The sequence below is a fragment of the Crinia signifera genome, chromosome 3 (assembly GCF_055691185.1).
Source record: "Crinia signifera chromosome 3, ASM5569118v1, whole genome shotgun sequence".
NCBI lineage: Eukaryota > Metazoa > Chordata > Amphibia > Anura > Myobatrachidae > Crinia > Crinia signifera.
In genome coordinates this window covers 85,867,416-85,891,176 of record NC_139219.1, presented here as the reverse complement: position 1 = coordinate 85,891,176, position 23,761 = coordinate 85,867,416, and the positions used below count along the sequence as shown (strand labels likewise).

General features: G+C 46.7%; 2 protein-coding genes across 4 annotated transcripts in view; one reads left to right on the top strand and one right to left on the bottom strand.

Moving 5' to 3' along the window:
- Nucleotides 1-531: 531 nt before the first annotated feature.
- On the bottom strand, nt 532-22,816 carry ARV1 (ARV1 fatty acid homeostasis modulator). 2 transcript variants are annotated; one of them, XM_083176150.1, is made up of 6 exons: nt 22,443-22,816; nt 18,141-18,242; nt 14,754-14,873; nt 10,451-10,604; nt 2,908-3,126; nt 532-821 (listed from the first exon to the last, which is right to left on the bottom strand). In XM_083176150.1, the coding sequence occupies exons 2-6, from the start codon at nt 18,177-18,179 to the stop codon at nt 727-729; spliced, it is 627 nt and encodes a 208-aa protein (XP_083032276.1). In that variant the 5' UTR covers nt 18,180-18,242; nt 22,443-22,816; the 3' UTR covers nt 532-726. The 2 variants fall into 2 exon arrangements, with proteins under 2 accessions (XP_083032276.1, XP_083032275.1); XM_083176149.1 differs by having other exon boundaries at nt 533-821; nt 18,118-18,242; nt 22,443-22,812.
- TTC13 (tetratricopeptide repeat domain 13) overlaps nt 22,616-23,761 on the top strand; it is a 74,534-nt gene continuing 73,388 nt past the window's right edge. For both annotated transcript variants that reach the window (XM_083176148.1, XM_083176147.1), the window contains exon 1: nt 22,616-22,867. In XM_083176148.1, the coding sequence (XP_083032274.1) occupies nt 22,672-22,867 (196 nt within the window). In that variant the 5' untranslated portion in view covers nt 22,616-22,671. The remainder of the gene's footprint in view (nt 22,868-23,761) is intronic.

Sequence of the window (23,761 nt, the reverse complement as noted above, 5' to 3'; positions counted from 1 at the left end):
AAGAGTGAACTAGAATAAGGGCCACAGTTCCTGCTGGAGCCTGCACAAAAATAGCCCTGGTAGTCCCCCATTTAGGGCACTGCAAATAGACTATTTAATTTAATAGCCTTTCCCGAACCACTGGGCGACTTTGAGCTAAAAGCAGCTCAGTTTACTTGTTTCAGCTGCCCAGTGTGTATGGGGCAGCGATGAGCGGTGATGCGCACTCCCGCATCATCGCTGGCCTGGCCAATCATCTGCTGGTATTACGGGTAAAAAACTATCAGTGTGATGCACTGAGCGTTTTTCAGCCCAGCAATTTTCCCCATCATCAGTCAGCATACACACTGGCAATACTCGCCCAGTGTGTATGGACCTGAAATGTACTCTTAACTAAAGCTAAAAACATCTGGAGATAAAACAAGAATCATAGTATTATTTTGATCTAAATGCCCACTAGTCTATTGCTGGTTATCGCAATGGAATGGGTATAAAGTAGTTGAGTGGATTGCAATGAAGGACTCGAAGATGACAAATTTGTTTTATTATTTTGTAAAAACATATTATACTGTACATATAAAAATAGGTTGGAAAACATCTTTCACTTTGTGAAACTGGATTGTAATAGAATAAATAAATATCTACCAGTTCAGACAATGCATGTTGCACATTACATAATCTGTTCAGCAGGTCAGTCCAGGTTGCACAGATATTCATACCCACCCTTGTGATGGGCATGCAGATATATTATACAGTCCACTGCATGATGCAAAGTGCATTTTCCAAGAGTAGTCCACAGAAAATCGCCATTATGGATAAGGTCCGGCTCACATTCAAGGTTACTAATGAAAACAGAAACAAAATCTATTCAAAGTTGTATATGATTTCATATACAGTACATGACATAGAACATTGGGCCTAAATTGCCAGTGTAAAATGAATGCTGTCTAACATTTGTGGGCTATATGCAGAAGCAGCCAGGATTTATCCTGCACAGAAAAAAAAACATGTAATGTAATGTATTTGCGAACCTTGCATTGCAACATTGTTTATTCCAGGTACAAAGTTACTTGCTTTTTTGCTTTACTTCTAAACCAGAATTAGGCTCATAATACTGGTATGCAACCAATTATATGACTTAAACTAAAAGCAAACGCTTTGAGAGTGATATCATGCAGAGGCAACATACTCATTTCAATTATTTATTGTCTACACGCCTAATAACCAATGCCAATGGAAAGTCTGTGGGCACCCTCTATACCATACCCTTTGGGACTGTGCCATAGCCCTAGTCACTACATTTGATGTTGGCTGGTGGGAGACGCAGCATCCTCTGCTTCAATATGAACTGAAGAGGGGCGCTGAACTGTGACATCATAGCCCTGCGCCACACTCTCAATCTATCACTGAAACTCTTCCGACTCTCCCACTTTTGGTGAGATAGTCACGTTTTTTCCCCTCCCATGTGGGGTTGAGCAGAGGCACTCAGAGCAGTGGGCAAATATATTTATTTATAGTTTCTTATATAGCGCAGCATATTCCGTTGCGCTTTACAATTGGGGTGCGCATGTACATAGCATCTGTTCATGGTGTGAGGAAAGCCTAGCAGGAGCCCAGCATTTTCGAGAGTGCTGGGCATGCCCCCAGAGTGATCAAAATGTGGATTAGTGACAATCAGCATTTCTGGCAGCCCGAAATCAAGGCACTCAAAATCAAGCTTTATCTAATTTTAGAGTTGACCATGCTCATAAGTGCTATAAATAGACAACAAATAATGATGTTTGAAATTATAGCATCTATTTATCTTTATGCTCCAGGGTAAAAGGAGGAGAGCAAAGCCATAGGACGTAAACTTACAGAGAGATTTAAAAACCAACTGATTTCTGTGAGGCAATTCTCATCCAAGAATTTCATTGTCTCAAGTTGCCCATACACGTTACAATTATTGTATACAATATCGCATCTCAGTTTTGCGATGAGATGAGACGAAATCTAGTACAAAAAGTATGTGCTGCACATACTTTTTGTACTAGATCTTATCGCAAAACCAAGATGCGAAGAGATGCAATATTGTATACAATAATTGTAAAGTGTATGGGCACCTTCACAGTAACCAGTTTCTTATATAGCGCATACATAGCTTTACAGATAATATTTGAACATTCACATCAGTCCCTGCCCCAGTGGAGCTTACAATCTATATTCCCTACCACATGTACACACACACACACACACACACACACAGACATTTTAGGGTTAATTTTGTTGGGAGCCAATTAGTCTACCTGTATATTTTTGGATTGCGGGAGGAAACCAAAGTACCCGGAGGAAACCCACGCAAGTACGGGGAGAATATACAAACTCCGCACAGTTAGAGCCATGGTGAGAATCGAACCTATGACCTCAGTGCTGTTAGGCATTAATGCTAACCATTACACCATCCGTACTGCCCAGTTTAGAACCTAAACCTACAAATGATTTTCCATTGATCTCTATATCATGCTGCTCATGCAGACAACAGGAATCTAGGCATCCTGTAGCCACTGAATGCAAATTATGTTGATAAAAATGTACCACAGTAACCCGCTAGTTGCAGTGTTATTTCCCTGCATTGTTTCCAAGAGGAATTGCAGGTTACAGCCCTAGCATACAAGAAATCTGTACCTTAACATTTCCCAAAGAGGCATTAATCAAATATTGCCCCCTACCAGCACCAATAATAGCGAGAGGTTTTCTCACCTGAATTAGTAATATCCATCCCTTATACCCTGATAACACTAGATAGTAAGGCAAGGCTCCAGGGATACATGGATGACGGAGTCTACAAGCTATCTTATAATATGATGTAAGAATTCTAATTTTATTCAGTTTGAGCAAATAAATGTTGTTTATATTGTTAGTGGAGCATACTGTAAAGCAATTTATTACCTCTTATTGCTTGGGTGTTTGAAGTAAGGACGAAAAGCGTGATGAGCTTGAAACTCAGGGGTGTGTAATCATGTTCCCAAATGACAGCAGGAATCAGCAGGAGTTTCCCGTAACTGGACAGCAAAAGGGCTTTCAGAAGAAAAGCAAATTCGGACTTCAAAGTCTTGGGTCTTGCCAGAAATAAAACAATGAAGATTCCTATGAGGTATGTTGCTTGTTCTAGGGAGAAAATAAATATCCCATTGACTAAAGTCTGTTTCATCTTTCTCCTTTGCATACAACAATCATACAATGTGTTGAGAGTACAAAACTTAGGGGTCAGTGTATTAACATGCCCCATATCATGGCGCTAAGGGCCTTATTCTAGTTCACTCTTTCTGACAAAATCCTTCTTAGATGGACAAAACCATGTGCACTGCAGGTGGGGCAGATGTAACTTGTGCAGAGAGAATTAGATTTGGGTGGGGTTTTACTTCAAAGAGAGATCTATATTGCAGTGTAAAAATAAAGCAGTCAGTATTTACCATGCACAGAAACAAAATAACTCACCTAAATCTAATTCTCTCTGCACATTTTACATCTGCCACCCTGCAGTGCACATGGTTTTAGTGTGTTTGCACTATCATTAATGATGCATGCTTCTGCAGGTCATTCACATTGTCCTCCATCATTGTCCTGCATGTGTGTGTCCCATGGAGGTGGCATCGGCAAGTGTGTATGCACTGAACAATGCGGCACCAGCCGCCGGGTAGACTCTACCTTCTATTTCTCTAATTAAGGTAAATGAAAGAGGCTACCAGCTCTATTGTCTATTTCCAGCTTAAGATTTGTTGAAGAGCCTTGGTTAAAAAACTAAAAAGGTGTGCAACCTAAAATACAGATGTATTAACACAAGCATGACAAAAAATAGGAATTTGGTACTCACCGTTAATTCCCTTTCTCCGAATCCGTAGGGGACACTGAAGTCTACGCTGGGAAATAGAGTGGTGAGTTAAAGAACTTTGAAGTGTGGCTTGGCTCCTCCCCCTCTATCCCCCCTCAGACCTAGGTCTTAGTTAACTGTGCCCGAGAGGAGAAAAGAGACCAGGGAATCCCCGATAGAGAGAGAATAATAACAAAAGAACATATCATACGATAACAAGCAAGTCACCAACAGACAAACGCATGCACAACCAAACACAACTGCATGCGCAAAAGACAAACCCCCCCTTCAGGCATGAACAGCGCCGGGAGGGCGTTCAGTGTCCCCTACGGATTCGGAGAAAGGGAATTAACGGTGAGTACCAAATTCCTATTTTCTCCTTTATCCTTGGGGACACTGAAGTCTACGCTGGGGAAGTCCCAAAGCCATCCCCACGGGTGGGAAGGCACTGGGCATCCTGAAGCACCGCGCAGCCAAAACTAGAGGCAGAGGCCGCAAAGGTGTCAAACCTATAAAACTTAATGAAGGTATTAGGGCCCGACCAGGTGGCCGCCCTACATAACTGTGACAGGGAAACCGCCCTGGCTGCGGCCCAGGAAGGCCCCACCGAACGGGTGGAATGGGCCAAAATCCTAGTTGGCATCAACTGAGAAGCATGAAAGGGTACTTGTTTCCTAGCACGGCCACAACGATCATAATCGCGGTCATCGGGGGTAAAATCGGGGCCATCGCATGCGCAAAAAAATCGGGTGCGATGGGCCAGACGCGATGCCCGCGATTTCCCCATAGAGAACAATGTTAAATGCCTCGATTTACCCGCGATGACCACGATTTCCCATAGAAAACAATGTTAAATGGCTCAATTTACCCAAATTATCATAGGAACAATGGTAAATGGGCCAAAAACACCCCGGAACATTGAAATGTCCCCCCAAAAGTATTTTACGCCACCACGTGATCAACCTGAACCCGAAGCGTGGCGAGCGCAGCGAGCCCGCGAGGGGCGGCGGTACGCGTCCTCCGACCTTTTCATACCCCCACTATCCACTAGGGCGTGGAGTGAGAATAGAATAGTGTGGCGAGCGCAGCAAGCCACCGAGCCCGAAGCGTGGCGAGCGCAGCGAGCCCCGCGAGGGGACGCGGATACCTTTGAAGCCCGCGAAGGGACGCGTTTACCTGTGAAGGTATCCGCGTCCCCTCGCTGCGCTCGCCACACTATTCTATTCTCACTCCACGCCCTAGTGGATAGTGGGGGTATGAAAAGGTCGGAGGACGCGTACCGCCGCCCCTCGCGGACTCGCTGCGCTCGCCACGCTTCGGGTTCACGTTCATCGCGGGGTGGCGTGAACTACTTTTGGGGGGACATTTCACTGGTCAGGGGGGTTTTTTGGGCTTTCTGGCCCATTTACCATTGTTCCCTATGATGATTTGGGTAAATTGACCCATTTAACATTGTTTCCTATGGGAAATCGGGGTCATCGCGGGTAAATTGAGGCATTTAACATTGTTCCCTATGGGGAAATCGCGGCCATCGCGGGTGGACCATTTAAGCATTTTTAAGCGCACACGACGCGACCGACCCGATTTTTCACTGTTTTCAATGCATTTCAATGGAAAAATCGGGGGCATCGCGTCGGTCGTGTCGCAGGCCACTCAAATTACCCCCGATGGCCAAGATTTGTGGCCTTGCTAGGAAACAAGTACCCATGAAAGTAAGCTTGTTTAATGGTGAGACAAATCCACCTAGCCAAAGTCTGTTTGGTAGCTGGCCAACCACGCTTCGCCGAGGAATAAAGAACAAAAAGAGAATCCGATTTTCTGAGATCCTTAGTCCTATTCACATACACCTGCAAGGCTCAGACCACATTCAGCGAAGCGGAATCTCCCGTGAGAGCTGGAACCACAATTGGCTGATTTAGATGATAGGAAGACACCACCTTTGGTAAATAATCCAACCGAGTTCGAAGTTCAGCCCTGTCCGGGTGAAAAACCAGCAGTAAAACAGTTTTCCACGTTAATAAACGCAAATCAATGGTGTCTAAGGGCTCAAAAACTCCTGACTTAAGATAGTCAAGGACTAACGAAAGGTCCCAAGGTTCCTCCGGGGTCCGAACTGGGGGTTGAAGCTGGAGAACCCCGCTCAGGAAGGTCTGCACCTCTGGAATAACGGCAAGCCGCCTATAGAAAAATATGGATAAGGTGGATACTTGCACCCTCAGGGACCCTAGGCGCAGGCCCGCCTTAAACCCTGACTGCAGAAACCGCAGCAAATGGGACAAAGAGAAGATGGCCGTAGGCAACTTACGGCACTCGCACCATGCCACATAGGCCTTCCAAATGCTGTAATAATGCCGGGAAGTAACCTCCTTCCTGGCTCTCATCATTGTGGGAATCACCGATTTAGGAATTCCCCGTCTGTTAAACAGCGCGGCCTCAACAGCCATGCCGTCAAATGAAGTTGCCGTAAGCCTTGATAGACGAACAGCCCCTGTTGTAAGAGATCGTCCCTTGGAGGAAGCTGCCATGGATGATCTATCAGGAGCCCCTGAAGCTCGGCATACCAAGGACGATGAGGCCAATTCGGAGCCACTAGAATGACCGTTGAACTCTCCCGTTTGATCCGTTTGAGTACCAACTGAATCAAAGGCAACGGAGGGAACAGATATATGAGGGAATAATTCCAATCCGCAGTCAGAGCATCCGTCGCCACCGCTTCTGGATCCCGTGACCTGGAACAGTACAGCTGCACCTTCCGATTGTGTCTGGAGGCCATCATGTCCACCCGAGGCATTCCCCAACGGTGGACAATCTGGGAAAATAACTCCGGATGTAACGCCCACTCCCCAGGGTGGACGTCCTGGCGACTCAGATAATCCGCCTCCCAGTTGCCCACCCCGGGAATGAAGACCGTCGACAAGGCTAGAGCATGACGTTCCGCCCATTGAAGAATCGGACGCACCTCCTGCATGGCCCCACGACTGCGTGTTCCCCCCTGACGGTTTACATAAGCCACAGCCGTGGCATTGTCTGACTGAATTCGAATAGACATTCCCCGGAGGAGCAAGTCCGCATTGGACAAAGCCAGGCGAATTGCCCGAAGCTCCAGAATGTTTATAGAAAGCTTTGCTTCCTGAGGAGACCAATGTCCCTGAAAGTGACATCCCAACACTACAGCCCCCCAACATCGGAGGCTGGCATCGGTCGTGACTATAGTCCAATCCTAGATTCCAAACCGGCGGCCCTCCAGCAGATTGGCCGTCAGCAGCCACCACTGGAGAGACAGCCGACTGCAGGGAGACAGAATCACCATCTTGTGCATGTGCACATGGGAGCCCGACCACTGCTTGAGGAGATCTAATTGAAAAGTTCTCGAATGGAAACGGCCGAACGGGAGGGCCTCGAAAGAGGCCACCATCTTGCCCAGCAACCGAATGCATAGGTGAACAGACACTCTCCGAGGCCGAAGGCAGGTCACCTGAATCGCCTGACTCAACTGATCCCTGGACCCGGCCTTGATCAGTAAATCGTCCAAGTACGGAACAATCTTGACTCCCAGAGAATGCAGCAAGGCGACCATTACTGCCATTATCTTGGTGAAAAGACGTGGCGCTGAAGAAAGGCCAAAGGGCAGCGCCCAAAACTGAAAATGCTGATCTTTGATTGCAAAGCGAAGAAACCGCTGATGAAGATCGTAAATTGGAACATGCAAATAAGCATCTTTGATGTCCAGTGATGCTAAGAATTCCCCCGGTTCTAGCCCTGCGACCACAGAACGGAGTGACTCCATCTTGAATTTGTGGTACGCGATGTACCCGTTTTCAAATTGAAGATTGGTCGAACCGATCCGTCCAGCTTCGGTACCAGGAAAAGATTAGAGTAAAAGCCCTCCGTGCGTTGTTAGGTAGGAACAGGCATTATTACTCCTGCGGACAACAACCGCTGAATCGCTTGAAGTAGCAACTGGCGGTCCTTCTCTGCGTGAGGCAAGCCCATCGGAAAAAACTGGTGAGGAGGAGTACAGGCAAACTCCAGTCTGTAACCTTGTGCAATGATGGAGAGGACCCATTTGTCTCTGCAAGACACTTCCCAGGCTTGCCGGAAATCCAGTAGCCGAGCTCCTACTCTGGGATCCCCCAGGTAGGAGGGGATGGAGTCATGCTGCGGGTTTTTCTGGTTGTTTGGAGTCTGGGCGACGGGCGCCTGGGGCCGAGGAAGTGGTTGCGCCACCAAAACCTCTGCCTCTGCCACGAGAAGCGGTAAAGGAGCACTCTGGATTTACCTCTGAACTTGGGTGCCCCCCGAAAGGAATGAAAAGCCGATCCCTGATAAGGCCTTTTAGGAGGTGGAGCCGCAGAGGGTAGGAAGGTAGACTTCCCCCCTGTGGCCTGAGCAATCAGCTTATCCAATTCCGGCCCAAAGAGGACATCCCCTGTAAAGGGTAGGGCCTCTACCGCTTTCTTAATGTCCACTTCCGCTTGCCAGGACTTAAGCCACAAGGACCTTCTGGCCGTAATAGACTGAGCAGAAATCCTTGCTACCAGGGCCGCAGAGTCCCTCGCTGCCTCTCTTATGTACATTGCAGATTCTCGCATCTGCTCTGCTAACTGAATGAACTCCTCAGACGAACCTTGGTCATCCAGACCCTTTGATAATTCCTCCGCCCATTTCTCCATGGCTCTACTGACCCAGGAGATAACAAAAATAGGACGAAGGGAAACACCTGCTGTTGAAAAAAATTTGCTTTAACCCCACCTCCAGGCGCCTGTCTGGCGCCTCCTTGAGGGCCACCGCCCCCGGAATGGGCAGCGCAGCTTTCTTGGAAAGCTTCGACACGGAGGCGTCTGCTAAGGGCGGATTCTCCCATTTTGCTCTAGCCTCCGAAGCAAATGGATATGAAGCCTTAAAGCGATTGGACAATTGAAATTTTTTCTCTGGAGACCTCCAAATGTTCAAAAGAGGTTTCTCCAACTCTATGGACTCGGGAAAGGTTACTACCGCTTTAGGAGCACGTCCGAAAATAGAAACCTGAGTCGGCGGCTCCTGCTCGCCGACATTGAGAGTAGACTTAATAGCCTGAATCAGGGCCTCTATGCCCTGGGCCTCCTCCTGAGGAACCTCCTCCGCTGGAGCAAGAGGGTCCTCCTGAAACTCACCCTCTTCCTGAGGATCCCCCGGCTCCTCATCCGAAGTGTCTACCTGTAACAGTAAGGGGACACCCCGTTTCCTAGGGGGAGGAGGAGCACTGACGGGGCCCGAAGGCACCCCAGTGGCCTGGAGTGGCTAAAACACTGGTAACCCCCTCAGTGTTCAGGAGGGAGACAGAGTGACTCTGTCCAGAATCCCCCTGAAAGCAATCTTTACACAAGGATACTCCTTTAACATGCTGTGTAAACTGTTGGTTACACTTAGTGCAGGCAAACAGCTTCTGAGAAGCTTTTGACTGCGACTTGGCTGCCATACTTCCCCACACACACAACCCTTACACACTAACAGTAAAAGTAGGTGATTAAAGCTTAAGTGAGAAGCAACCCAGGAGGGACCTGAACCCACAAGTAGAGCAGAACCACCAAGAAACAATAGGGGGAGAGGAGCGCACCTTCCCCGAATTAGGCCCACCCTGATAAGCTCTCCAGCGGGGAACTCTCACAGGAGAAAATCCCCTTCACTCACCCAGCGCAGTGTCCAGTGAAGGAGCGCAGCCTGAAGTGAAGGAGGAACGTCTTGCTGTCCTGTTCCGGAGGCACAGCAAGTCTGGGAAGCAGCGTGGGCAGAGAATGGCGCCTGTACACGCCGAGGACCGCAGCCAGGAAGAGAGAGCTAGGCTAGAGCCCGCCTCTTCCGTCCTCCGTCACAGCGCGCGCTGTAGACAGCGGCGCTGATAGGCAGTCTGCTCCCTGCTGGACCAGCGCATAACACTGGTCCAGCCGTCACCCGGCGCCTTGCGCCCGAACGCCCTGCTCTCTCCGGTGGCGACTAGACGTGGTCCCGTAACACAAGCCGCAGGCGGCTGTGGCGGGACCCCGGCGCCGATGCACCGGTGGCCGGAGTCAGCAGCGTGCGCCGCAGGCGGTGCCGCTCTGACCCCCCCGGAGAGCTTTCCCACGTAGCAGGCAGCCAGTAGAGTATCCCTGGCTGCCTGTTCACTTCAATAAAAAATTAACAAATAAATAACAAAGAGCCCCAAACGGAGCCCCTTGCCCAGGGATCCGACTCCTCCGGGCACTAAACTAAGACTGAGGTCTGAGGGGGGGATAGAGGGGGAGGAGCCAAGCCACACTTCAAAGTTCTTAAAGTGCTGACTCTTCCATTACACCACTCTATTCCCCAGCGTAGACTTCAGTGTCCCCAAGGATGAAGGAGAAATGAGTGTGGTGAGTACAGTCTTTATACATCTTTATAGGAAACTCTATCAGAGGCCAAAAGTCTTGCCTACAAAGACAGTAAAGGACAGCAATAGAAGGCTTTCTGTGGATGAGTGTAACAACAGGCATGGAAGGCCCTGCAACAGGTATTAATTAGAATAATTCTAGGTTGGTAGAACATAGAGATTTGCCACATGAAAATAAGGCTCCAGGTTGGGTACATATACAAGAGGTGTAGTGCACACAGTAGTTACCATACCAAGAGCAGCTATTCCAAATAGCCTATAGAAATCCCATTCCTTTGCATATCTAATGATATCTCCTGGGTCGGTGTTGTTGCCAGAACCTGGCAGCTGTAACCATCTGGTGTAGGCCTCGCAGAGTAGACAAAATACGCAGAGCTTGCCATGAATCTAATAAAGCAAACAAAGACACACTTTGATTTCTATTTTATTATATGCATAAGATATGAATAGTACAGACTGGTTTTCTATGGCGTTATCAATTTCTACTGCAACAATATAATCTAAAGTTCTCAACACGACTCGCTGATACTGTACAATAACTCTCCAATCTGGTCAGATAAGTTTATGGCCACATTGGACAACATCAGGGCTGTTCAGAGGCTGAACTACCATTGGTGCAGCAGGTGCAGTGACCGGGGCCTCGGAGGACTAAGGGGCCAACTGCTGCCCCTGTCACCCATTGTTTTTTCCTGTCACACTCTGCCGCCCCCTGCCTTTCCCTGTCACCCAATGCAATGTTGCATATTGTGAACTTGAGTTGGGGTGGAGGAGGGGAGCCCAAATTATATTTCTACACCTGGGTCCACCACCCACAAGTTCTGCATACCAAATCATATGATCGTGCTGGTTTGGAAGACATTTGCTGTAAAATTGTCACGACTGGGGTCTGTAGACTCAGTCATGACCTCAGTAGTCTGGCGATGGAAGCTGGATAATCAGGTGGAAGAGTAGGATAGCTAGTACAGATACACAGGAGTAGTAGATACAGGATAACCGGAGCGGATGACACGTATACACAGGAGTAGTAGATACAGGATAACAGGACTGGGTGGCACTGAGTACATGGGCCGGATGGTGCAGATTCAGTACACAGGACTGGATGACACAGAGTAGCTGGACTGGATGCTATGGAGTAACAGGAACATAAGTATACCTACTTGGCTTAACAGAAACTGGGAAACAGAATAGCCTTCTTGGCGTATAACGACAGCTAGAAATATAGGAACAACTTAAATAGGCTGACTTGGCAAATAAACCAGACTGACTGGACCAGAGCTGGAGAATGAGAAGATAGTAGACTTGATCAGGAGTATATATCAGGCTGACTGAAGATTGAAGAATACAGCACGCTTGATCTGAGAATAACCAGAGGACTGGACCGGAGACTGAAGGCAGAGTAGAAGTGCTTGATGCTGGAGAATACTGTACCGGAGCTGATGGCAGAGTAGAAGTGCTTGATACCGGAGAACAACCAGGAACTAGCCCACAGTCAGGGAAGCTGATAGCATCTGGAGGCAATTAGAAGGTCACGCAGTGACACGATAACTGATGGCGTCTGGTAGGCAGGTAGGAAGGTGCTCAGCAGCTGATTAGCTGATGATAATAGTAACAGCAACGGAAGGTGGTAGTGTGGAATACTGGATAACAAGGTGGTTGTAGCTTCAATCATTATATAATGCAGGTATCAGGAAACATCCTAATAAGATAGCAGATCAGACGGTGACTGTAATTCCAGGAATGGATTCTGGAACTTCAATTCATGTTTAGAAAGAAAATACCGAACAGTAAGGGGTTGCAGCTGGCCTGAGCACTAGGCTGGAGGAGGCCCAGTGACAGCCTAGGTGCGGACTGACCAGAGCAAAGCTGTGTATGCAGCAAGGAGAAGAGACTGAATGTCAGAGCAAAAAATAAACCAGGTTCGTAACAAAAATCAGTACTTGCGTGGGTTTCCTCCTGGTACTCTGGTTTCCTCCCACAAATTAACCCTAACATGAATGTGTGTGCATGTACATGTGGTAGGGAATATAGATTGTAAGCTCTAATGGGGCAGGGACTGATGTGAATGTTCAAATATTCTCTGTAAAGCGCTGCGGAATATGTGTGCGCTATATAAGAAACTGCTAATAAATAAATAAATCACAGAGTAAAGAAATAGGATGCTATATAAAATCTGCATCTGTTCTATATCCGTTTCTCTACTTATGATACAAAAACCCAGAGGCAAAATACCCATTAATAAATATATGTAGGTATGGGACACCACTAATCCTAACCCCAACCCCCCACCCCTCATTGCCTAACCTCTAACCTTTCCTAGTGCTTAACACTAAACAAATCTATCCTGCAACCTAACCCTAATCTCCCTGCAGAATGTTTACGAGGAGAACATGTTGACAATTCAACAATGACGACATTAACTGCTAACATGATTCCTGACATGGAAATTGCAACCGGTCATTTCATCATCTATGTACAGGATTCAATCTTATTTTAGCAGCATCTGTTTCTCGCTACATGTGATATTTACGTCAATGGAAATCAGTTATAATATACACAAACAGCTATAGAAACCTTTTTCATCAGTTCTAAATACAGTGAATTATGACATTATCATTAATAGAAATATATTAATAATTTAAGTAGAAAATCTCTGTAAGGGTTGTTAAAAGCATACTTCAACATGCAGTTTTTAGATTGCTAAATTGGCCACTGTGGGGCACTGTTTAACAGTGGCCAATGTCGATATGATTAATAAAGGACAATTCTATAATTATGTGACATGCAAGTTTTTCCTATAATGAACAAAGATTTGTCTTGACTTTCCGCTGTAGTTTACAGTGACCTCCCCCTTTATCATAAAGTGCAGAAGAACATCCATTATCCAAATCATTATTTTCAGTTTGAAAAATACTGGAATGTATACTACATTGTTTATAAAGCAGTACTCAAACAATTGACTTGGTCCGAGTGGAAATTGGATTGGTCACAATTCAAGAGAGGCCCTGATTCTGATTTGTACATAAACCTGATGTTTTATGCACAAATCTTATGGTGAGGCACCAGCACATGCCCAGGACCTGTTGTGGGCAGGTCAGGACTGCGTTATCACTTATGGTGTGTACACGCAGTGAGATTCCATTGCTATTCAACTAATGCAGTGTATACACGGTACAATTTGACATGTGCTATTTAAATACAATTCATACTATCTACATTCAATCTGCACTATGTAGTCATTGCTGCACTGTCTATTTGGCTTTTCGATTTTAGCTGTATGGGAGCACGCCTCGGCATAGAATCGGGATAGAAAGCTTAAAAACATGTCCTATCTCCATTTGATGTCTATACGATCCCAATTCGATTTTGACTATAAATCTATAAATAAATCTAATGTCAATTTGTACCGCGTGTACACAGCATAAGCTGTAGCATGACAGAGTTCTGTATTTGGGAGGCGGCAACCAGAACCGTTCAACAAACCTGGGACGTGTCCTCCCTATTTTGTAGTTGTGCCTAATTCATGCTCTGCATTGTCTGAATTCATTGACCTTTGCTGACTAGTTCGGTGATGTAACTATCTCAATTGAGGATTACGAAGGTGATCCAATGCTGCATCTTCAGCGGCAGCACTTGGATTGCAGATGCTGGCCATAAGCATCTTTTTCCTACAGATGCCTCCTGCTGCATTTGCATCTTATTTGTACAGAATTGTGCAGGTGTTTCCCAGTGCCAGAGCAATACCGTACAAATTGGAATGAGGCCCAGAATTAGCTGCTAAGTGCTCAGGGCAAGTGGCTATATCATTTCCCAGCACATGGGCCACAGTTTCTGTAATTGGAAGATGACCACACACCAGCTTACCAGTGCTGGTTTTGAAGCAATATACTTTGTGATATTACATCGAAACAATGCTTGCCAATAAAGAATCGGATTACTTTAACCGGGAACATACTAGGTGCCAGGGAAGCGAAGTAAAAAACACAAGTGTAATTAATCCCAGAATCCCTCGGGAACATCATCGTAAACTAGCACAGCAAGGAACCCCATTGTAAAGTGTTTGTAGCCAAATATACATTTTATCATAAAGTCCGATTCATATACTGTACTTTTTAGGGAGACTGAATAAGGAGCAACTTCAAATCCATTTTATTTTCCCAAAGAAAGGTATATTACTTATTTTAAATATTAGCAGAAATAGTTAAATATTATTTATTACTGAACTAGTTACCAGCCATTAAAACAAAGGAACATTGGCTGTATGCACCCGAACAAAGCATCAATTGATATGGTCCATCTGGCACCATCTAGTGGCCACTTAAGGACAAATGACTGGAGTTTCCCCGATAGAGGAGAGGAGTAACGTTAGTCTTTTATGATATAGGATTTAATTAAAATGGACGGAAAATTACACTGGGAAATCATTCTATCCTAACCTTATTTTTGCTAAATATATTCTAGATTTTATTAAATGTGGGTGAAGATTGACCTTCCATTCTCTAAAACAGAGGCAGTATTTATTAACAAACAATTACTTACATTGATTGTTGTATTAAACAGAATGTGCCTGTATGCTTGTATTTTGCATAGAATTGCATTGATCAGAATAATGACAGGATCATACTCTATATACTTGTCCACAGGTTTTTGGCAGGATTTCTGAAATATACAACACAATATTAATTGCAATATTATTGTTTTTAGAAGACAAAAATATATGATTGTAATTTTAAAAGCAGGGACTTCCTACCTCTTTGACTGCACAGTTTGTTTGATCACGGTTTTAAATTGTAAAGTGCAATGGAATTTGCTGCACTATGTAATAAACTCTAAATAAATAATACTGTATGGAATAAAGCAAAACAAATACAGTCAAACTTTAAATCAGTTTTTCAACTCTATCTTCAAGAATTTAGGGCTTCTCTGCCAACAGCAAGTGGGACTCCGTGCAGGTGATCAGATGGTGGGGACCCATTATAAGTTTGTATGCTTGCACCCAGAAGGGGGGCGAGGCTCATGACATAATCCTTCTGAAGAGGCACGACCATGGCCCCTCTTGTGATCAAAGAATATGTGCACAATGAATCAAATATAGTGTTCATTCTATCACTCGGCATCTTCCAAAACCCGTGCAGTTCCTCTTCTGGCCTGAGTTGTTGCTGTGGTGCTTCTAGCGCAGTGATGGCTAACTTTGACACTCCAGCTGTTGTTGAACTACACATCCCAGCATGCCCTGCATAGTTTTAGCATGGCAAAATAGCAAAACTGATGCAGGGCATGCTGGGATGTGTAGTTCAACAACAGCTGGAGTGTCAAGGTTAGCCATCACTGTTCTAGCACAACGTGGTCTCTATTCCAGCACTGATATGCAGACCAGACCTGTGCTAGAAGTGCTACAGCAGAGAGCGACACTTCAGGCATGAGCCATTCATCTTTAGCTACTTAAGCTGGGTACATACTACTCGATAAATGCAGCCAATACAGTAAATGCTTTGATACGACAGAACAGTGCGCGTTGATCTGAACAGTAGCATTGTAGGCTTGTTTGTCCATTCCGATCTGACCGTTGCAGAAGAGTCTGAAGTCGTTTATCAGCTTCAAAGCTCTTAAGATGCGCAACGTGTGTCTTGGACTAGATCGTATCACGTCTAGTTAAAAACACATCCGATGTGTTAAAGCAGCATGCGTTTTGAACTAGATGCGGTGCGACCTAGTCCAAAAGCTACGTGCAGCACTTACCTCTTTGTACTATGCGATGTGATGTGATGTGCGCGGGAGCACGCACCCCATCGCAAGCCCAAAATACTCCGCGTGTCGGCAGCTTAACGCTTCTACAAGCACAGTATCCAATTATTGGGCCAATCAGCCTATTACTAGGTGATCAGCCTAATAACTGGATAGTGTGTACCCAGCTTTAATTAGAGAATCACCTCTCTGCCTTATTAATATAAAAGAAAGAGTATGATAGACACAATCAGTCAAATATAAACATGTATATTGTTAAAGTTACTAATGCACATCCTTTGCTCTAGAATATATGATTATGAACCATTGTACATAAAAAGGCTAATACAAAATACATATCCTTTAAATGTGCACCAACTTTTTCTACAACGGACAGTTGGTGGCAACCGCAGCATGCTGCTGTATGTGGCCATAATGTTGACAAGAACAGCAGGAATACAGTTATACTGCAAACAGTGTTAACCATTTGAGTGCCAACATTGCTGTGAGAGATCTTCAAAATATCCGCTAAAAATGCCAGTGTTGCAAAAAGTGACTGTTCTTCTAGTATAATACCCCTTTTACACCGCCGAAAAATCCGGGTCAGCTGCGGGTCAGACCCGGATCATCGGCGGTGTAAATGGGGTATATCCGTGTCCATTTACACGGGTCCTCTACCCAGGTCCTGACCTGGGTAGAACCCGGATAGGACCCGTGTAAATGGTGGTGTAAATGGTCCCGCTGCGGGTGCAGGCACCCGCAGCGGGTCCACAGCGTGCAGCGCTGGGGAAGATGTGCCCAGCTGCTGCAGGAGGAGGGGGGTCCCTGCGGCTGCTGATGGGAGGGGGGGTACCTTTCCTGTCAGCCTGCAGTCGTAGCTCAGCGGAGGGGATGATGTGCGCCGCTGCTGTACCATCCCCCGGCAGCCGGTCCCTGCGGCGAATGGCAGTCAGTGTCGGCAGTCCCTCCAGCGCATAGGAACTAGTACTAGTTCCCATGCGCCAGAGGGACCCCCGCCACTGACTGTACATTCGCAGCAGGAACTTTGCGGCTGCGGGGAGTGGTACAGCAGCGGCGCACATCATCCCCTCCGCTGAGTGAGCTCCGACCTCAGGCTGACAGGTACCCCCCTCCCCTCAGCAGCCGCAGGGACCCCCCTCCTCCCAGCACCCGGGGACAGCACTCCCCATCCACCCCCTAAAAAACACTGAACCTGGGTCAGCCCTGCCATATATATATATATATATATATATATATATATATATATATATATATATATATATATATATATATATATATATATATATATATATATATAGAGGTTTGGTTGCGGCCTGGCACTCTCCTTCAATTTTGCAGCTGCCCCGGTGCCCTCAGTGAAGATTCAGTATGGCGTGGAGAAAAACGCGGCACTCAGAGGTTTTTTTTCAAAGGTGTATTTGGCAAAAAGAAGATGACTGACGTTTCGGAGCTCGCGCTCCTTTTTCGGTGAGGTCTCACCTGTACACTTTGAAAAAGGAGCGCGAGCTCCGAAACGTCATATATATATATATATATATATATATTTTTTTTTTTTATAAATATATATATTATATATTTCTATAAATATAAATATTATATATATATATATGTACATATACCCAGGTTCAGTGTAAATGGTGCAGACCCATGTCCGACCCAGGTCAAAGTGCTGTGTAAATGGGGTATAAAGCAGGGTCAGACCCTGGATACTCCAGCATTCAAAGACCGGGGTCCGATCAGGGTTTTTGGTGTAAAAGGGGTATTAATTACTACAAATAGAGTCAATTAACTGAAGTTTAGTTTGATATTGCACCCAAAAAAAAAGGACAGCGCTGGCATTTTTTCTGCTGATATTTTGAGGATCTCTCACAGCAACGTTGGCACTTAAAGGGTTAAACAACAGGATCAGAGGGATGTATCATCCTCATCTGACCACTGCAGGAGAGTTTGAAGCTGTTCCTCTGGATGCAAAATATTTGAATTTGCATTTTTGATTCAGCCAACATCATGGCAGGGGGTTATGCTGCCAACAAGAACATAAAGTAGAATGGTGTTTCTAAAATAACATACCCAACACCATGCTAGATACCATAGCTGAAAAGCAATTTGGATTGTTTACTGTGCCTCATTATTGCAAGTGCCACAACACACTACTCACGCAGATTGTGATCTTCAACACACCATGTTTATAATCTCTATAAAGCTCTTTGGATTCCTCATTGCATTCAATGCACCTGTAGACTGGTTTCTTATTTACTTCCATTTTTCTGTAACAGGATTGTGCTATAGGATAAAAGAAACATGTAGCTAATCAGTAACCTCCAATGATTTATTAGGTTTCTATGAAAAAATGATTTACGTCAGCCGGATAAACATGCATGAAGCATATCTCATCCGAATGTAGTGCCATTCGGCCGTTTTCTGGAGTGTCTCCTTGGAAATTAAAACCAATTGGCTGTTAGGATTTAAGGCCCATACACACTGGGTGACTTTGAGCTGAAAGTCACTCAAAACAGCATGTTTGAGCGGCTTTCAGCTCAATGCCGCCCAGTGTGTATGCTCCCGCATCATCGCCGGGAAAGCCGTTCATCTGCTGGTATTACCAGATGATCGGCTTTGGGGACGGATTTTCATATTTTTGCACCATGCAAAGCTGTCCTCCCCCAACCGTCGGCGTGTGCTCAGTGTGTATGCACTGAGTGGCTTTCCCCCCAGCGATGAACGCGATCATTGCTGTCCATACACACTGGGCATAGTCGCCCAGTGTGTATGGACCTTTAATGTTTTTTTTTTCAAATGAATCTGAAATTAATATTTTGTAATATCAAATATGAAATGATATGATATGGACAATATCTATGTCACTTTTCCTGGCTATATGGTAACATACCCTTTGGCAACAATGATTGCCACCAAGCATTTAAATCACAGGTCTGCACTACCAAAGAGTCCTAAAGATATGCTGTTATATATTATTACCGCAGTCGCGCCAAATAACCTCTCTTGGTGCATTAGGTAACATGTGACACTGGTAGTGCAGGGCATCTGAATGATGGAGCTTCCCTACAAAGACAGAGGGCCAAATGCACTAAGCGTTAAAAGCGATAAAATAGAGAGTGATAAACAACCAACCAATCAGCTCCTGTCTGACATTTTTCAAACACAGTCTATGACATGACAAGTAGGAGCTGATTAGCTGGCTGTTTATCACTCTCCATTTTATCACTTTCACTATCACTCTCCTGCACTAAGCCCCCTCACCTGTGTCAGGGCAGCACAGTGCTGTGCTGCCCAGACCAGTGACCTACTCCTCCCTGCACTGTACATCCCCTTCCCGGTGCAGGGTGGAGTAGGAGGAGCCCACCTTCAGCAGCAGCCGGGCAGGAGGAGGGGGGAGAGCCGCTGGGGACTTGCTCACCCTCCGCCGGCTGCTTCGCAACAGGCAGCTCCTATCACAAGAGCTGCCCGATGCTATATAGTATCGTTGCGGTAGGTGGCGGAGGGTGCGGTAACTATCAGGTCTCATATGACTACCGGTAAATCCTTTTATTCATTATTACCAGTTATTTATATAGCTCACATATGCAGCAGCACTTTACTTTAGAGCAGTGATTTTCAACCTTTTTCAGGTCGCGGCACACCAGACAAGACTTCAAAATTGCCAAGGCACACCAACATTTTTTAATCAGATATTCCAAAAATATTGCGCACTTGTAAGTAGGGTTACCACCTTTTTGTTGAGAGATTCCCAGACATTGGCCCACCCCTTGACACACCCACTGACCCGCCCCAGTCCCGCCTTATGTTGATTTTTTTAAACCTTTGCTTCAATTTCATTCTTGATTTTGCATACCATAATGCCAGGTACATGTTATATCACACACATTAATGGCCACTACAAGTTATGCCACACATCGTGATGCCAATTACAAGCTATGCCATATACCGCAATGGCCATTACACATTATGCCAGGACTCAACAAATTTCTTGCAAACGAGGGCCAATATGGACAGTGCGCGCCGAAGGCGCGCGTCAAATTTTTCAACATAATGCCAACACACCGCACACCCATTATATAGTATACCACATGCCATAATGGCCATTACATGTTATGCCACACACCGTAATGCCCATTGCACATTTTAGTGAACTTTGTAATTCTGATTACACATAAGCCCACACATGATGCCCATGACATACTATGTAACACTCCGCAAGGCCCATGACATACTATATAACACTCCGCAATGCCCATGACATACTATATAACACACCGCAATGCCCATGACATACTATATAACACACCGCAATGCCCATGACATAATAACACACCGCAATGCCCATGACATACTATATAACACACCGCAATGCCCATGACATACTATATAACACACCATACACATTTGACACATAAGTGCCACTTACCTACATGCTCAATGCCAGGGGCTTCATGCTCGATGCCAAGGTGGACTGAATTTGCTCATTGCCAATGGGGACAGAACTGTGCAGTGGCCCACTCCTAGCTCCCGTCCGCTATTTGCAATTCAATGCACCGCCAGTAGTGTGCGGCAGGGAGGGAGGGTTGGAGCAGTGGGAGGGTATCTGCAGTGGGGTGGGAGGGTGGCTGGGAGGGTATCTGCAGTGGGGTGGGAGGGTATCTGCAGTGGGGTGGGAGGGTGTCTGGGAGGGTATCTGCAGTGGGGTGGGAGGGTGTCTGGGAGGGTATCTGCAGTGGGGTGGAAGGGTGGCTGGGAGGGTATCTGCAGTGGGGTGGAAGGGTGGCTGGGAGGGTATCTGCAGTGGGGTGGAAGGGTGGCTGGGTGAGTGCAGGAGGGTGGGAGAGTGGGTGGGAGTACACCATACTTAGCCAGCCGATGGTTAGCCGGCCCGCTCACCTCACCCCCCCACCTCCTCCCAGTGTGCGTCCGTGTGCAAACCCCCCTACTGCCTGTGCTGACACACCGACGACCCCTCCCCCTGTCAGTGTGCGTGTACGGGAGTGAGACGTGCTGTGGTGCTATGTAATATTCATATCTCCCGCTGCTGGACCACTAGCCAATGGGCGCTCGCGGTCCAGCAGCCACCAGTTGATTGGCTGCTGGACCGCAAGCGCCATTGGCTAGTGGTCCAGCGGGATATATGATTATTGCATAGCAGCACAGCACGTCTCTCGAGTCCCGGACAGTGCACAGCGGGGGAGCCGTGAGCGGGCATATGGACGCACACTGACAGGGGGGCGGGCGGGGAAGCATTCCAGGACGGTGGACATGGTATAGTCCAGGTCAGCCACTCTGCGCCGTGCGACCACACACAACGTCCAGTATGATGCCGAGCCGCCTGCCCGTCCCCCCTGTCAAAGTGAAACTCCGCTGGTGAGTCGCCGTGACCCGAGGCATGGCGGCACACCTGTCAGCTGGCCGCGGCACACTAGTGTGCCGCGGCACACCGGTTGAAAATGTCTGCTTTAGAGCTTACAATCTATTCTGATTGATTCCCTGCCTTGCGAGTCCAACAAACCCCTCCCGGTGAATGCCTCTCGGTGAGTGCCCCCCCCCATTGCAGCGCGTGTTCCCACGCACAGGCTGCAAATGGATGTTTAACATCCATTTGCATGCTGCGGTACACACCAACATTTTTCGATAGTCGCCGGCTATCGAAAGATGTGGAAGGTGCATTCATATAAAAGTGACTTTCAAGCCGAAACCGGCTGAAAATGCAGTGATGTCAGCTGCCCACCCCCTTGCGTCACGGTCTCATTACCATGAGAGCACACAGCATTCTCATGGAAACACTGGGCATTCCCATATGGTAATGGGGCTGCCCGGCACCTCACGCCCCTCTCTGCCCCGTGCCCGCTATGTTGGGTGCGTGCACCCGGCGAACAGAATTCGTATGCACGCGCGCAGAAATGCGCCTGCGCATAAAAAAAACATCGGTCCCCATGCGAACGCAGCCCTGCTGCAAATCAGAATAATCCCCAATATTCCCTAACACATGTACATGCATATACATACACAGACATTCTAGGGTTAATTTGTTGGGAGCCAATTAACCTACCAGTATATTTTTGGAATTGTTTAATGACCCTTTTACGTAATGCTCATGTTTAGATAGGGAGAAAACAATGAATATGAAAATGTGGCATGAAATACATGTTGGCAGCACCAAATGAACTGCTTCTTGTTTTGTTTTTAGATTATGCAACCAGTGAACAGAGAGATGACTCTAATACTGTAAATATAAGAGGTGGCCCCATTAATCTAAAGTGTGAACATAGAATATGATGTGTTGGAATGATGCATGTCCCATGTGAATGGCCAAGCGCCCAGCTCACTTGCCATGTACAATAATGACAGAGAATACTAGGCAATAGCCATTCCTGCGCACAGGGACACGACACTGTTCTCACACGCCATTCTAAATGTGACAGCAATTATTTTACAGCAACAGTAATGATGAACATTATTATAAAATGCACCCACCTCACTGTCCCAGGATCAGCAGCCTGTCCCGTTCTGACAGCACTGCTGCTGCCGCCCTCCTCTTCCTGCTTGCTGAATGGAGCGCAGAGGCTCATGGGAATTGTAGTCATCTGGCCATCTCCCTGCAGGAGCTCAGGTCTAGCTAGGACTACATATCCCAGGCTGCAGCGGGTGTGAGTAGTGTACACATACACACACACATACACACGGAGTGCTGCTGCTAGGGAGAATGATGGCACCTGGCCTGGGCGCACTCTGCGCGCTGCTGCTGTTAGCGGTAAATGGACCCGGCAGAGGGGTAACTGGCAGCGGGGGAGGCAGCGCCCTGCACCAGTCCCCCCCACCGCCCAGCCACGCTGGACCTGGAGGCTGCAGCCACAGAGACCCGGCAGAGACTGATTCCGCCTGGGACCTGGAGGAGTGCGGTGAGTGCACCTATCCCAGCAGCGGGGCTGTTCCATGAGAGACACCCCCCACCACCACAATATTCCTGCTGGGGGGTTATGTGCTGCTGTGTGCATGTCACTGTACAGTATCACACTGACGATGATGAATGGCACACATGTATGTCTATGTGTTGTTTAAGAAGCGTTCATGTTTTGTAAATATACAGCACGGTTGGCATTGTGGCAGGGTTGCCTACCTGACCCTCTGCATCAGGGAGAAAATGCTCTGTTCCTGGACTTCCCTGGTAATGTATGATTGCCATCACCTGTGGGGTGCTAGGTAATTGATAAGACAGGTGTTTCACCACAGGTGATGGCAATCATACATTACCAGGGAAGTCCAGGAACAGAGCATTTTCTCCATGAAGGAGAGGGTCAGGTAGGCAACCCTGCATTGAGGTTAGCATTGGCATCACTCAACAGACCAGTCAAGCCTTGTTCTACATTGGGGTTTATATGTTCTCTCAGTGTTTGCTGTGGCTACTCCAGGCTTCAGGGTCCTCCCCACAATTCAAAAACATACTGATAGGGTAACTGGATTTGGGCAAAAAACATTGGGCCCCCTGAGGGTATCCAGATGATAGATCGACATTGTATTGGTTGACAGCATATCTGTGCAGAGTTTGGATATTCTCCCTGTGCTTGCAGTGGTTTCGTCTGGGTACTCTGGTTTCCTCCCACAGTGCCAGATTCTCTAAACTTCAAAAGTGATAAAAAGAAGAGTGATAAACAGCCAGCCAATCAGCTCCTACCTGCCATGTCACAGACTGTGTTTGAAAAATGTCAGGCAGGAACTGATTGGTTGGTTGTTTATCACTCTCAATTTTATCATTTTTGAAGCTTAATGCATCTGACCCACAATCCAAAAATCTA